Below are 17,795 nucleotides of genomic sequence, written 5' to 3' on the forward strand. Positions count from 1 at the left end.
CATCTCTCTTTATATTTGTTTCGTAGACTATAAAAAAGCTTTCGATAAAGTCAGATGGCATCACCTGTGGAAAATCTTAAAGGAAGTGGGGGTACCGCAACACCTTATTTCACTTATCATTCAGTTGAATCAGCACACTACAGACAGGGGTGTATATTGTCTCCTCAACTATTTAACATATACGGAGAATACATAATGAGAAGGTCGCTAGAAACATGGGAAGGAGGCATTTCAATAAATAGCCAAAAAATAAATAATCTACGCTTTGCAGATGATACAGCACTACTCGCTAACAGTCAAGAAGAGTTAATCAATTTAGTAAATAGGGTAGAAAACGAAAGCAATCGGCTCGGTCTGGAACTAAATACGCAAAAAAACAAAATTATGATAGTTGATAGGCAACATAACAACCATCCAAATATAAGTCATATCGACCGCTTTGAAGTCGGTAAGTCATACGTATACCTGGGATCACTATTGACAAATACAGGCACATCGGAAGAAGAGGTGAAGCGTAGGTGCAACATGGCAAAGGTAGCTGTTGGGAGACTGACCAAGATCTGGAAAGACCGCCAGATTTCAAGAGCCACCAAAAACCGGCTAGTCAACTGTTTCGTACTCCCAATATTGACGTATGGCTGCGAATCGTGGACTCTCAGGCAGGCGGAACGTAAGAAGATCGATGCTATCGAGATGTATTGTTATAGACGTATGCTCCGTATCCCATGGACCGAACGCCGTACAAACGTTTCCATTATAAATGAACTTAATATTACTAACAGGCTTTCCTGTAAAATCCGACTAAAACAACTAAAATATTTTGGACATATAATGAGGAAAAGTCCGGACAATATGGAAAGACTCATAATTCAAGGCAAGGTGGAGGGACGTAGACCACGTGGCCGCTCTCCAACTCGATGGATAGACCAGATCACGACTAGCTGTAGCAAGCCAATGCACGATGTCATCGAGATGACAAAAGACAGAGGCGCATGGAGAAAAATCATCCATGATGTTACGCTGACCACTACACTCCCTAATGGGGGTCAGGACTGAAGAGAGAGAGAACCGTAGGTACTATAAAGTAGTTGTGTAGACAGCACAACAAATTACCTTTGTCAATGATAAAATCATAGGTCTATTAACTTAAGGTATGTTGTTATTTGACTGGTTTTTCATTATTACCTGTTCAGTATTAATTTAAAAATAGATGCAGTTCCTCTTGAATTACTTAAAATCGGCTTGTCTAAAATTGTTCAAATTTGGCATGTGCATTGAGCATGCGCAGACCTTTAAAAACACTATTTACCACTTAGATGTAAAATTAATAGGGGAGCCAAAATATTTGAACAGTTCAAAATTTGCCGTCCAGAATGTATATGATACAGGGTGAGCCTTAAATAAGTTCAAATATTTTCAGGACTGGTAGGTCTCGATGAAAGAAACATATTTTCTCTTTATCGTTTTTCAAATAAGTCCAAAATAACCGAGTTATTTTATTTTGAAAATTAAAAAAAAATATATTTTTTGCTTAGAATTTGAGAACCACTGGATCTTTTCTGGGTTCTCTTTCTTGTAAATTTAATCTTCTACCTATCTTGCCATATTATCAAAAAATTATGTTTTTTAACTGAAAACTAAAAAAAAATCCAAAAAATTCCAAATTTTCAATTTTTTTTCGGGTCGAAATATACTGCCCCTAAAAATATTTGCACTCATTTAAGACCCACCCGTATAACGATTATAGTATTCATTACATTTTCCTTTAGAGGATAAAGAAAGTTAAAATATTCCTTCTCCCAACACTTTATTATTTGAAAACCATATTCATAGTCATAATATATTAAATTATGAAACACATATTCTTGTTAAAACTTGTTTATTCCAGACTAATTTAACATATCTTTTTGCTGTCAGGACTAATCTGGACGATGCTTACTTTGTTTATTTTGATTTTGACAGAGAAAAAAATGTAAAAAACAACATACAAACAAAATTCCGATAAATAATATACAGAGTGCCTTTTAAATAAGTGCAAGTACTAACTGCATGGTGTTATATTTCGAATAGAAGCATATCACTTCTCTCTGATGTAGGATAAGTTTGCATTTTGTCTGTAAATTTCTGAGAATTTTTTTTTGTTTTAACTGATACAAAATGATAACTAGTTGTTAAATTTGGACTAATTAGACAGCTATGTTGAAGTAACGTCAGCCATATGACAGCCATCTAGATTTTATCAAATAATAAAGATCTGCTCAGATCAAATCGTGTAAATGAAAATATCTAGGAAAATCTTTGTTTGAGGGGTAGGCAACCTTAATAGTATTTTGAAGAGACATGAATTCTCCATTGAATATCGGAATAATATACTGGGTGCTCTATTTAAAATAAAAGAGTAACATGCTTTTAAAGGTGACCAATGTTCAATATTAATTTTGTCTCACCCTGTATAACTTTTTGGATCAAGTTTTAATTTGATTTAAAGTAAAATAGTTAATTTAACTACATATTAGGCTACACCGGGTAAATTCAAATTTAGGTAGTTTTCATTGTAATTTAAAAATTGTTCTTTATTTCTAGAAAATGTTAAATATGTCAAAAACCTTACATTTTAGTCATATACTTCTCTTTTAAAACTCACCCTTATTTTTCTCCCAAAATCCGAAAATCAATTAATATATAGGGTGTTCCATTACAAAAAACACAACTTTGATATGTAACTTTTTTTGGGGGCACCCTGTAGAACTCTCTATAATTTTAAAAAGTGCTCTGAATTAACTTACATATACTCACAAAATTTCATTTTAATACAGACATTCATAATTCAGACATTCGAAGATCCTTGCCATACTTAAACCGGGAAAACCGGCTGACGTCTCTTCAAGCTATAGACCCATTGCATTACTTAGCATGACCTATAAACTGCTGGAGATTACATTATAACAGAATCTCGCAATCAGTCGAAGACGTTCTTATCCAACAACAGGCAGGTTTCAGAGCCAAGCGCAACTGCACTGATCAAGTTCTTGCTCTTTCCACTTTCATCGAAGCAGGTTTCCAGACGGGGATGAAAACTGCATGCGCATTCGTTGATTTATCATCAGCCTACGACACAGTGTGGAGAAAGGGCATGATGTACAAGCTCCAACAAATGCAGAAAGATCACAAACCTCATACAGAACATGCTGAGCAACAGAAGAATAACTGTACATTTGAACGATAAAACTAGCTCCCCTCGCACATTTAATAATGGTCTCCTACAGGGGTCAGTACTCGCTCCACTTCTTTTCAACGTATATACAAATGACGTCCCGCCAACTACGGCTCTTAAATTTATATACGCAGATGACATGGCACTGGCTACACAACATCAGTCCTTGGAAACAGGCAGCAACCAGCTTACGCGAGATCTTGAAATACTGCATGCATATTACAAGAAATGGTGCCTTAAGCCCAACCCGCTAAAATCGGAAACTGGGGCATTTCACTTGTCGAATAGGTTAGCTAAAGAGGAACTGAACGTATATTTTGGGGAGAAAGAATTAGACACAACCAATGCCCAACATATCTGGGTGTCACGTTGGACAGGACTTTATCCTATAATCAGCACATTACAAAAACCGCACAGAAAATTAAATCCAGAAATAATAACTTGAGTAAACTCGCAGGAACTTCGTGGGGTGCGGATGGAAACACACTCAGAACTGCCGCGCTGGCTCTAACTTACTCGGCGGCAGAGTACTGTGCCACCGGTATGGTACAAAAGTCACCACACGTATAAAATCGACGTGCAGCTCAATGAAGCTATGAGAGTTGTAACTGGGACATTGAGATCAACCCCAACAGTATGGCTCCCGATCCTGGCGAATATTGCCCCCCCCTCAATTTCGCAGAACTGCTATGGCACAAAAGGAGTGGATGAAGGCTTCCACCCAAGACGGCTTACCTATTCAACTGTCTATCAATCCTCCTCCTTCTAAGCGCCTCAAATCTCGTAACCCAATCTGGATGGACGACGAACTTAAGAGCGAGTACAATATGCACTCCAAATGGAACGAGCTTGTGGCTAGCGGTCTGGGAACACGCAACTTGAACTTAGTTGCCGATGTATCGGGTGCCCTCCCGGGTATGGACCTTCCTCGTCATGCCTGGAGTCGTCTAAATCGTTTTAGGGTGGGTCATGGCAGATGCCGTGATATGCTTCATAAATGGGGAATTGAAGACTCACCAGCGTGCGACTGTGGCGCTCCACGACAAACGATGGAACACATTTTGACCGAATGTCCACCCAGAGCCTTTCCTGGGGGCATCCAGAACTTATTTTGCGCTACTTCTTCGGCAATTGACTGGATAAATGACCTCAATATAAATGTTTAATGTAAATTTTGTCCCTGACTACATATATGTTTTATATATACTGGTAATATTTTTAAGTCCTTATATTTCTCATGCATGTTGTATTTGTGCTTCTCATACGAAATATATATATTTTAATACAAACTGTTGTTCTCCTTAGAGCCTCCGCGGCGTATGAGAGGCGCCACCCTGTACAGTACTTTCTTGTTCACGTGGCAACACAGAGCGTCGAATATGTTGAAATTCAGCGAATATGTTCTCAAAATGTGAGTATTTTTTTTTAAACTTCAAATATTTGCTCATATTTACGAGACACTCTGTACAAATAAAAACAAATACTAAAAGCAGCAAGAACAAGCCTTATGTTAGTGACCTTTGTTATGCGATGTTATGGGAGCGCAAGCAGTTGTCGAGCTCAGCACTGTCATCTCCTTAAAGGCTTTACCTTCCACCTTGACACTCTTCCTAACGAATGACAGGAACAGGTGTTTGCACAGCTCCCTGGGCGTCTCCATCTCCAGGTAGGTGTCCAGGAACTCGCAGAAGCCCTGCAGATCGATCTCCTGCAAGAGACAAACGAGAAAAGTTTAGATTTAAACGAAATACGCGGTGTCCTATACAGGATGCTACAAATTCGGGGTACCAGCATTGGTATCTCGGTAACCGTAATAGATACGAAGATGGTTAAATTGGGGCAAAGTTGCGCCTTGGGATGTTTGTCAAGTAGTTCAGTCATTGGGGATCAATAAAAAGGGGCCTACTTGGAAAAAAGTCCGGAAGTTTTGAAACTTTGCAGGTTTATAGGTTTTGGGGTCCCTAGCTAAAATCCATAAAATGCACATTTCCAGACAGGCCGTCGGCGCCGCCATCTTATCAAGATGGCGCCCAAAATAGATATTTTGTGACTATCTCAAAAACTATGCGTTTTTCGCGAAAATTTGAGGAGAGCAAAATTAAAGAGAATAAAATTTCCTGTAAAAACGGTTTTATGAAAATCTTCGCTAAAGTCAACCGTTTAGGCACAAAATCCACGGAAATTTTACAAATTTGCGTAAAATATGATATATTATGTATAGTCGATTTTCCGAAATTAAATGTCGATTAGGGTTCACTAAAACTGGTTTTAGTTTAGTTTCTTCAATTTTGTCATGAAACAATGACGTATCATTAATTCGCTCATTAATTTATGAATACTTAATTGTCGTGCTGGACAGCATTCATTGCGAACTTACCACCAGGTTCAGCATTGGTCTGATTGTACCAAAGATGCCGAAGAATGGGGTTGGAAGAAAACAAAAACAGGCATTACTCCAGTCACAATCTTAAAAGATCCAGCTCCAAAATCCCTATTGGCATTTTTATCTTGTAAATGTAAAACCAACAACTATGGTACAGCCTGCTGATGCAGAAAAGCAGGATTAAAATGTTCAATGATTTGTGCATACTGCAATGGGAAATCCTGTGACAACGTCACTAAAGTGCCACTCGATGAATCCGATAAAGAGGAGTTGGACTTGCCTGTAGATATCCCTCTGGCGACTGAAGATGAAAAGTTGGACGAATTAAGAGACCAGCCTGATGAGCCCAGCACAGCAGACACGATCGACTTTGACATCAATGAGCCAGATCCGTCGGGCTTGTGCAGATAAGTTAAAATTTTTAATTTATCTAGTGGAGTAGGCCTCCGGGGAGACCAAACGACTAAACGGTTGACTTTAGCGAAAATTTTCATAAAACCTTTTTTATAGGAAATTTTATTCTCTTTAATTTTGCTCTCCTCAAATTTTCGCGAAAAACGCATAGTTTTCGAGATATTCACAAAATACAGATTTTGGCGCCGGCGGCAAGTCTGGAAATGTACATTTTATGGATTTTCGTTAGGGACTCCAAAACCTATAAACCTGCAAAGTTGCAAAACTTCCGGACTTTTTTGCAAGCAAAAATCCCCAATGACTGAACTAAAGATGCCAAAAAAGTTTTAAAAATATCAAGAACTGCTGAATTTTTCTGAAAATCAATTTTATTTTTCCTATCGTTACTTTTTAGAAAATCAAAAAAATAATTGTAGATTCTCGTTTGGGAATCTGATAGGATTTTTAGATTTTAAGCTGATAATTTGTGAGATACAGAGGCCAACTTATTTTTTTTAATACGGACCTGCATTTTTTATTTTAGGTTTTGAAAGAACTCGGTCTCCTGAATACGCCACACTTATTTTGTTTTGTTTCGGACATTTGAATACAATTCATTTAAACTAATTTCAAGTCCGGCTCTGTTTTTTTTTAAATATTTAATCTATTCATCGTTACAATATTGATATGCTTTCAAACTTAACAATGATGTGGGGTAAAACGTTGAATATGAAATATCAAAGGCAATAAAATAAGAGGGTGGTAACCCTTTCGAACATGTAGAGCATTAAAAACTAGTTTGTAGAAGTTGATTTATTTATAATAACTACGATTAATATTATGCATATTATTAAAAACTGAGATTTCAAATTCAGAATAAATAAAGTTAAAAATAATATCTTTAAGTTGCTGACCTGGATATTATTTATTTGAATCTTTCAATTGGCTCGATTTTCCTTATTCAATGTTAATTAGCGCTGATCAATAGATATCAATTGTTGCGATGAATATAATCAGATTAAATAATTTAAAAAACCAGGGTCGGACTTGAAATTATTTTAAATACTAATTAAATCGTTTTGTTATTGTTAAAGTACCCAAAACAAAAAAAAGTAAAAAGTGTGGCATGTCATTGTGCTCAGGAGACCGAGTTCTTTCAGAACTTGAAATAAAAAATGCAGGTCCGTATTTAAAAAAATAAGTTGGCCTCTGTATCTTATAAATTATCAGCTAATTTGAAAATCTAAAAATACTGTCAGAGAGCTCTATAATAAAGTGGCTATGAGAATGTGCAATTAGTTTTTTGATTTTCTAAAAAGTAACTACAGGAAACAATAAAATTGATTTTCAAAAAATTCCGTTTTTTCCCAAAAAACTCAGCAATAAGTACTTAAAAACTTACTTACTTTAAAAATAACACCCTGTATACCAGGTGTTTCTCAAAAGTTGACATATGACATATCATTCTATTTAGAGTGTCATTTTCTATCGAATAATGTAAAAAAAAATACTGAGGGTGTCGTTTAAAAATCAAAAGTTGTAGTCATTTCTGGTGAAACAGGAAGTGACCGAAAACAATTGAATACGTCAATCAATCCTGATTTATGTCATACACTAACGTACCAAATCTCGTTTTTTATATGAAAAATTAAAAAAAAAATATACCGGTGGGCCACTTTTCAAAAACACCCCGTATAGAAATGTATTTATTTAAAAAGTCAAAATCCATAACAAATAATTAAGGAGAACGCTAACATTTGTTTGTATATAATTATACTGATTCAGAGAATCTGGCATTCCTAGATCCGATTAAAGTTTTTATTTTTATCCGGATCATTAAAGCCGACCAGTTTGTTGTTTCAATATCCTATTTAAAGTCTTTAAGAGCCCCTGTATAACACTTAAGTGTTAAATGAACTTTAAACTGTGTTATTTATTTATTTCGTCGATTTCGTAGAGCTTTATATTTTAGAGTTTTTATAATACAAAATTAGTACAGATGGTATGTATTTTAAAACAGAACTACATGGTTTTTACTGGATATATGGAAGGAAATATCAAGAAAACAGCTACAGTTAGTCACGTAGATGTAGCCATGTAGACGATAACATGGTATTTTATCGTCGATCGAAAAGATTAATTCACGATGAAATCGCGAGTGAATTAATTTCGGGAGACGATAATACAATTTTATCGTCGTTTATAAAACAATATTTTTTCCATAGCGAGTTACGTTTTAAAAAATATTCAGAAATTATTATTTCAAGGAATTTATTACGAGTAGAAAAAATATTGTTCTGTGTTGGCGTTGGTTTCTATGTAATTTGAGAAATAAATAAAGCTGTCTCTTTAGTTGTCAGTTTTGAGTCAATATTTTTTAATTCTCTTTCGTGTCGATTGCTTAATTGGAGGCAGAAATGGCTCAAACCGAAATAAGTAAATTACCAACAGATATTCAGGCTGAGGCGACAAACGCCATATCCAAACTACTTCCATTTAAATCCCGAATAACTTATGAAAAGGAATACAAAAATTTTCGAAAATGGAAGCAATTAAAAAACGTGCGAGAAGAAATAAAGTTTTTAATCTATCCTCGCTGTTAAAGTATCATTTAATCTACCCTTGCGGTTAAAGTACTATTTTATCTACTATTTTTGATAGATATAAGGCAATTTTAACAGTTGCTATGGAAAAAAATAAATAAGCCTACTGGCGTAAAAAAAGAATAAAACTATGGACCATATTTGTTTCATTTTTTTTCTATTATTGACGGAAACCGTACTGGTCGATTTGGTCACCTCGAGCTTGGAATACCCTCAAAAAGAAAATTTTACTCACATACTAAGAATATACACCTCAGTGTAGTAAATAAATGTGTGTCAAAAACAGAAAAAATATCATCCACATACTTAAACCATACTCTTGGAAAATACTCAAAGTGATTTTTAGCCTCAACTTGCTAATGACGACTTGCTAACTCAAACCTGCTAATGAATAGATTAGCCAAAAATGGAGACAATGTATTACCCATTGCCAAAAGTTGTTATTAAATTGAAAACAATTTTGTTTCATATAATATAGCGATGTAAGCTCAATATATTCCGTCACAGTTTCAACTGAGCGAGTATGTAAACGCTCTATTTTGTAGATATTAGTTTAGTTTTAATCATCTGCTGATGATGCTAACATGGTTAGCGAAACGCGCGTCCAGTCTAAAAGTAAAAGTGTTTTGGTGTATTATTCTGGTGATTTAGTGTTTTATTTTGCTGTTGTAACACCAAATGTTCCAACCCCCAACTGTAACTTCGTTAGTTGAATTAGACTATTAATTATCTACTGTATTATGTATTGTTATACAGGGTAGTCCAAACTGTATTTGGGAAACTTCTTGTATACTACCCTTATTAGGAGTACTACTTATATGGTTTTAGCTTTATTACATTTTGATTGATTTATTTAAGTTTACTTAAAGATCGAGTTAAGTCCTGACAGAGGATAAAGTGTGTTAAAAGAAATATCCAACAAGTCCAGGCTTTCAATTTACCAAAAAGTTTGTATCTTGGTTTCGTGATGTCGTAGCACATTCCCTAAGGAAAACCGGAAGGTCTCCACTAGTTAATCCTCATGATTAAACCAGGAACTTTCGGACATTTCCTGGAATTTTCAGGCATTTTCTTTAGTTTTCCCGGTTAAGAATGTACGAGGAAAAATTGGGCAATGTAGTGACTGAAATTAAGTTTTCTTATTACATTTTTATCAACTGTAAATGGAAAATCTCTGGAGTTGTCGTTAAATTTCTTTGCTCGTGCGAAAAGTGTGATCAACTTTCGACCATACACAAGAAATGAAGAAAAAGGCAATCTTAAATCATACAGGGTGTTTTAAAATTTCCACGCCAAACTTTTTAAAATGTAAAATAATTTTTCTTCGTTTTTTTAATGAAACAAGCCACTGTAACCAATTTTAAAAAAATTAAATATAATAAATTTAAGGGTAAGTATATTATATTAATTATGTTTATATGTAGTTTTTGTAAATACAAAGCCAGCTCTCTTAAAAAACACAATCACCATTTATTATAATTATTTACATTTTAATTTTAGCGATTTTTTTATGTAGACATAATTGTTCCATGATCTCTCTATATCAACATATCTCCAAGTATTATTAATTCTTTCAGACTGTGTTTCGGAGGACAAATTTAATAGAGGACCGCAGTAGAGGACCCTATACATCCATAAGTTAGTAAGTTGACTGTTTTGATTAGATACATTTTTCTTGCATGTTTTTTTTATTTTGTATCTAATTGCAATTTTGTTCCTATTTTGGTTAGGCGCAGAATTCCAGTAAGATTCTTCTAGACAAGAAGAAATGCCAATTAGTATATTACATAGGTAACGTAAGTTCTGTTCTGTGACTTTTTATTAACCTTTATAATAAATATTATAATTATAAACACGTGTTTTATTATAGTTATTTACAGTACAAGTGTCTTTATGAACATGATTACAACAACGAGAGTGAACGATTAGAACGACGAGGTCGTAGACCGAGTCGTTCTAATCAAACGAGTGTTGTAATCATGTTTAAACGCACGTGTCATGTACAACGTTTTATCTACAACCGAAAAATAAGAAAATACAAAGGAAAATACTGTTTTAATTTTCGTTTATTAATCGCCCACCTTTAACTATGACATTTGTCACATTTTTTTCTGAAAAGTCAGTTTGCGCTGTCAAGTAAACGCGAGCACTTTTTGACCATAGACAAACAAATAAAAAGAGACTAGCAAATCTCATGGTAAAGAGTGGGACCGCGTTCCCGTAGCTCAACTCAGAATAACAATTTTGAAACCAATTAGCAGGACCATGGCAGGACGTACGTCTTTATTGCTATCTTTCTTTATTATGTGTGTTTTATATGAAAGAGAAAGAGATAGGTATAAAACGTATCGTAAGACATTATCGCACATTCTGGCTGGCGGAAAATTTAAATTAGCCATTATTAGTAGTATTCTTTCATTCTGAAACTGAAAATTTTCACTTAACTGATTTATTCCCTATACCACGTAAAGGGAACGTGGTGTAGAGAATAAATCAGTGTGAGTGAAAATTTGCAGTTTCTTTCAGAACGAAAGAATACTACTATGATAAGGGAAATTATAAAAAAAGCAAAAATTGTACTGTTTTATTAACATATTTATTTATACATAAAAATAAATAAACTTTTTATAATATAATAACAAAAAATAACAGTGTTTATTCCACCCACCTACCAATTTTAAATGCAGAAGAACTGACTTGCAGGAAACGATCGGCCAATTTTTTTAAAGGGCATTAAAAATCTCATTTTCGAAAAAACTGCCTAATTGCAATAACAAAGTGAATATCCAAGCAAAGAAGACTTTACGAGAATCATGATCCTGAACCATTTTCAAGTTCAGTTTTAATCCTAAAACAAAAGTAAAATAGGTATATTAATAAAGTTTCTGGTTACTATAAACCAGCTATAAACTACCTACCCAAAAAATGAAAAAAATTAATTGTATTAATTTGTTATGTTAAGAGAGGTTCGAAATATTTTTGACACTACTACTTCTACTTTTTTCTTAATAAGATGATAAATATAACTACTTACTTTTATTTTACCGGGTGTGTTTAACATATTTATCAGAGAAAAAGGGCACCAATACATATAGAAGATACTGGCTCCTGCAGCAAATAAAATAACAAATAGTATAACCTACAATTATAAGTAACAAAATATAAATACCTATATGGAACAAAGGAATTTGTTCCCTATCCATATTCATAAGTCAATAAAATGGAGAGTTTAGAAAAAAACGTAAATCACCAAAAGAAAAATTAACAAACATGACGAATTGTCATGATGTTGTCATCCATTTGTCATCTTGGTTGTCATGATGACGAAAACGAAAGGCGATTGTTCTAATTTCTATTTAGAAATTACGTTTTATATGGCTGCTTCTTTCTCTCTTGTGAATATGAACGAAATTTTGCGTTCTGAGTTGCGCTACGGGAACATTGTCCCTCTCTTTGCCATTTAATTTGCCAGTCTCTTTTTATTTGTTTGTCTATGTTTTTGCCCAGAAAAATCATTTAAAAATTACGATGAGCGATTCCGAAAGTCTCCCTTCAGATGTAGAAGTTGCCGCAGTACGTGCCACGGAATCATTATTACCGGAAAAGTTAATATATTTAGATGTTCGTAGTTGTTTTTCATTATTATAAAAACTAGTTGTGTTATAGATTCATAACACCACTAGTTGTGTTATGAATCTCATAACATAACTAAAATACTAAAAAAATAGTGATGTAAAAACGTTATAACTAAACGGTTGTAGATAAAATTTATTAATATTTACAAACGCTTTGTGAATTTACAAAAGTAATTGTAAATTCACTATAATAAAATGTTTTAATTTGTTATACCTTATAGTTAGAGTACAAGAAGTTGGCGATTTTTTACATAAATAATTTTTACATAAATTCACAAAGAATATTGGCCAATATAAAGATATATTACAACATATTTACATTCATGCCAAAAATTAGTTATAGTTATACAGCGATATTAGAAACGAGTTGTAAAAGTAAAGAACGGATGGTAAATTTACTACAATAATGTGAGGCAAGAAATAACCCCCAATATTGTTATTAAATTCACAAAATAATTTTTTCAGTGTACATGGTAATGACATATATTTTCCGACTAATACAAAGTAATTGTCGAGTTTTTATTGGAGTTTTTCATATTACGTCGGTGATCTAAAACGATTTTATTCGTTGATATTCTGGCATCGGGCCAATAAAATCACTTTATATGGCCCAAATTCGAAAACAACTTTAAAGTTATGTCAAACAAATATCATTATTTAGTTTATAGCATTATTTTATGGTCGGGCCCAATAAAACGATTTATTTGTCGGTATGAAACGGTTGCAGCTTTCCATCACGACATTTTGATTTTATTCTTATGAAAAATTCAGGATATATGCGAAAATGCTGTGATGTGAATAAACAAATCGGTATTTAAACTAAAATATCGATTGATCCATGCATAAGCCTCAAAGAGCCTGAAACAAGTCAGTTTTAAAATGACTTAAGTCTTAAGTCAAATTAACATAAAGTTCAAATGATTTAAGTCTTCTTACACCACAGAAAGCGTTTTTAGCGTTTTGCGTTTTTTGCGTCTCAAGCGTTTTTTGCGATTTTACCGTTTTAAGCGCTTTTTTCGATTTGTGTCCATTAAAAACACGCACAAGACGCGGCAGGTCTGCAGTTTCTATCAAGATGTCAATTAGTAACGTCCGTCGCAAGCTCGTGGATTCCCGGTCCGTCCAACAATCAATCCCGTGAGAAAGAGATAGGCGAGATCGACGCCGTTAGCGTTGAAGAGACGAAGATAAAAGATGCTGGGATTGAATTGTGGACGGGCCGGGGCATATATTCGCAGACAAACACAATCTACTGCTAGTGCCAGTGGTGTGTGTAGAAATTTTAATTATTATTTGCCATTTATTTTACGAATTTTAGTTTATATGTGTATAGTTTTTTTATGTTGTAGTGTTGTGATTAGTACTTGTTATAATTATAATATAATATAATAAATAATTATAATTATATAATAGAATAGTAAATATTTCTAGTTGCTAATGCCATTTTAGGACATGATTTATGAAATATTATGGAGTGAAACTTCTTTACGCGCGCTGGGAGTAAAAATTGAAGGCCGTGACATACGAGCTAGTGAGTCGGCCCTGACACACAAGCTCGTTGTAACGAAACGTGTTAACGGCTTAGAAATACGTAGTGACGCGACGTATATTTGTGAGCAGTCCCCGTGTTTATCAAAAATATTGATATTTTAATACAAATTTTGTAAAAGTGAATCAAATTATTACATGTAAAAAAACATTTGTTACACTTAAAAAAATATTTTTATTATTTTACGCGAATAAAACTGTTTGTTGAATAAAACTGTATAAAACTATTTGTTACTAGTAGAAAACTATTTTTTACGCGTGTAAAACTATTTGTTACTGGTAAAAAACTATTTTTTACGTGTAAAAATATATTTGTTACACGTAAAAAACTATTTTTTTATGCGTCAAAAACTTATTGTTTCTGGTAGGAAACCTTTCTTACGCAAAAAAAAAATATTTTTTACGTGTAAACAACTATTTCTTACACGTAAAAAACTAATTTTTGCGCGTCAAAAACTTATTGTTTCTAGTAAAAAACTCTTTTACCCCAAAAAATATCTTTTACGTGTAAAAAACTATTTGTTACACGTAAAAAATATTTTTACGCGTCAAAAACGTTAAAAAAACCTTTTTTACGCAGAAAAAAACACTTTTTACGCATAAAAAACTATTTTTTACGCGTAAGAAAATATTCCTTTAATTTATTACTTTTTCAACATTTCAAACTACACTTTTCAAACATTTCCTTCAAATTTTTGATTTGGTTTGGTTTGTGAATTTAATAAAACCTTCCCAAACAGTAGATGTTCTTTATAAAAATATTTTATAGATAATATCCTAAAATGAAAAAAATGCATACTATTTATTTATTAAATATAACGTCCGCCTATGACGGGGTCTCATCTTAGAAAACGCTAAAGACGCTACAGAAAACAAACTGATTTGTTTTCATTTGCGTTTTTTGCGAGACACGCCGAACGCTACACGCTTTTGGTGTGGCCACTCCTATATATAATCCTGTTATTTTATTTTAGTCGCTAAAAACGCTTCACGCTAAAAACGCAAAAAACGCTTTCTGTGTGGTCGTGGGCTTAAAGCCTTTGACTTACATCATTTTATTTCAAGTCAAGTCATTTTTGTAAAAACTTAAATCGATATAACGTTATTTAAGTCGTTTTCATGACTTAAGTCTATATTTTTGACTTAAATCGTGATGATCTGCAAGTTAAGACAGTAAAATGACTTGAATCAATATAATAACCCTCAAGTCAAGACAACCAGAATTAATTTTAAGTATCTTTTTTAAATTATTATTGTTCTTGTATTACCAATTTGCGATTTTTTACTAAGTATCATATTATTAATTTATTGCAGATACAGATGAGACTAAAACCACATAAAATAAAACGGTTGATTTTCAGAACAACTACAAACACAAAAATTTCTACTATGTTTTTTTTTATAAAGCTTAACCGATTTTGTAGTACTTTATATGTATATCCATTGTAGATAGATGTCATCGAATACATGTCTATTAAAAAGTGGTGATGCGTTTTGATCACTATGTAATATATCGATGGCATAAGCTAAAGGGCTGGAGGATTTGAAGGTACTCTTCAATATATTCGAGAAAAATTTCTTTCGTTCGTCTTTCGGGCTGCATAACGGAGTCGGGGATTTACTTGAAAGACAACATGAACAGACTCACCACGCACGCGTAACACGACATTTTAATTGCTAGTGGTATTGAGTATTGTTTTTTATTCTGCTGCTTGGCTGCCGCCTAAAGGTACGAGCACACTAACCAGAGCCGCACGTGCCGCGTATATTAAAAATTTTTTAGTTCATCCTCAATTAAATATGGAAATAATGTGGATTTTTGCCAATATTGTGAGCCTATAACTTTCGATTCTTTCTCGCAATTTCTTCTTCTTCTATTAGCAAGGAGCTCATAATGATTTCTTGTTTTTTATTCTAGGAGCTAATACAGATACCTGACGCACTATTGCCGGACCTTGTATATCATCAGCGAATTTTATGTGGTTAAGACAGGTTAAGACCTCAATTTGCAATTTTTTTCACTGTGTAGTTTGCTTGCCTTATTTTTGTTTGAAATTCACAATGCATAATTTGCATAACATCGTGTAAAGTGAAAATTAAACGACTTCGCTGAAAATTTGCATTTCTATATTCGGAGTTAGCTAGCTGATAAATAATTTATCCTAAACCTAGTAGCTCGAAGACTCGATGTAAACAGGGCCTTAGTCGCATATTTCCCGTTTCGAACTGACTACGCAAGGTACCATTCTCTGCATATTTCATCGGAATTGTTGCCTTGTTGCCTTTGTTCTTGTTCCTTTTCCCGCTCAACCTATGAATAACTTAGAGAGAGCGAGCACCGTGCCAGAGGCCCTTTGTAAGGACTCGAACAATTCCGGCAGCTTTTGTTTGGCGACCCTTCCTGTGCCTTTGGCTCTTTGCCTATTCTCATTTCACCCACTGCAGGTTTAAAAGTAACAGAAAATAGAATAGAAGTGTTAAGGTTGATTCTCACTATACCTTCCGTATCAGCTCCCTTCCGTTTACGTTAAGTATTATATCATGTAAATGAATAGGACAATGCACACTATCCGTTCCGTTTCCCTTCCGTTCCATATCATTTCCTTCCATACATTTTTTTGGCGGACGGACTGAAGCGTATCGGAAACAGCGTTGTCAAGTTCTTACATTTGTACCAGCTCTGTTAACATTTCGCTCATATTTATTTATTCTTTCACCTCTTAATTAAATCTATTACCTTTTTCAAAAGATACAAATTTTTAAAATAAAACTTTCGTAATGATATTAATTGTACAATAAGCATATGTATAGCGTGAATACAACCAAAAATACGGAACGGATATGGAATGGATATAGAATGGAAACGGAAGTAGTCTATAAAATGAATAACTTTGAATTTTGACCGTTATTTTTTACCAACATGGCAAATATAAAATCCCTCTGTCAATCAAGTTACTGATATTCTTTAAATTGAGTGACTGAACGAATCAGATAGGTAACTCTTTTTACTTTCGTGAAATAGAAAAGGAAAAGTATAAAACAAGTCACAATTCTTCCTCTTCTTGCAAAAATCAACACGAAATGGCATAATTGTCAAAAGTCAAATGTCATCAGCTTTTGACATTTCTAAATATCAGACCAATGCCGTCTCTAATAGAACAGACTCGAAGCGATATTTATGACGTCACGCTAGTTAGATACTACGGATTAATTAATATGTTGTAGAATACATGGAAAACATAATTATTCCTCGTGTTTTTGGTTTGTATTTTAAAAATGATATAGTTTACATGAAATATACATAATATACAGTTAATAAATACAATATATTATATACCTATTTATAGTAATAAATACATTGGCAAATAAACTATGAACCATACAAATGCAGCAAATGTTTTACAATATACAAATAATGAATAGGTACATAAGATATTGGGTAAAATGTAAAATATATTTTAAATTTTGGTTTGAAAATCGATTTAATTTAACAAAAAAACATTCAATATCTACTAATTATTATTATTTGCATTCACAAAATTTATATGTATATTTTGCAAGTATCAGTGTTCGAAAAGTTATATTTGCAAATAATACAATATCATAGAAAAAAAGGCGTCAGCGATGGCTATGAAATAAAGATCGCTGTCATTTTATATGTAAAATTATTCTAAAATTTTTTATTTTCTTGGGATTTAGGTTCGGCAAAACGCTGTTTAAGTTTTCATTTGGTTTTTCATTATTTTTGTTGGTTTAAAATGAAAAAAAAAATCATATGACACAGCACTGATTAAGGCTATAATGTTAGCCGAAACGTTTTTTTTAAACCAAAAGAAATAATGAAAAACTAAATGAAAACTTAAGCAGCGTTTTTATTTGTTAACTGTATATACAGGGTGTTTCAAAACAAATGCAAAAAACTTCAGGGGGTGGTTCCTCGCTAAAAATAAAGGGTAGTTTGCTTTATAAACGTTGGGTCAAAAGTCAACCATTAGGGAGATATCGCGGTACAAAGATGG

At 33.4% G+C, this 17,795-nt stretch overlaps 1 protein-coding gene across 1 annotated transcript in view; it reads right to left on the minus strand.

Moving 5' to 3' along the window:
• The window catches only part of LOC115884843 (diacylglycerol kinase 1), a 126,844-nt gene that overhangs the window by 40,120 nt on the left and 68,929 nt on the right, over nt 1–17,795 (minus strand). The window contains exon 4 of the mRNA XM_030903548.1: nt 4,733–4,922. Within this exon, the coding sequence (XP_030759408.1) occupies nt 4,733–4,922 (190 nt within the window). The remainder of the gene's footprint in view (nt 1–4,732; nt 4,923–17,795) is intronic.

Source organism: Sitophilus oryzae, unplaced genomic scaffold (assembly GCF_002938485.1).
Source record: "Sitophilus oryzae breed Bouriz unplaced genomic scaffold, Soryzae_2.0 scaffold_358_pilon_pilon, whole genome shotgun sequence".
Taxonomy (NCBI): domain Eukaryota; kingdom Metazoa; phylum Arthropoda; class Insecta; order Coleoptera; family Curculionidae; genus Sitophilus; species Sitophilus oryzae.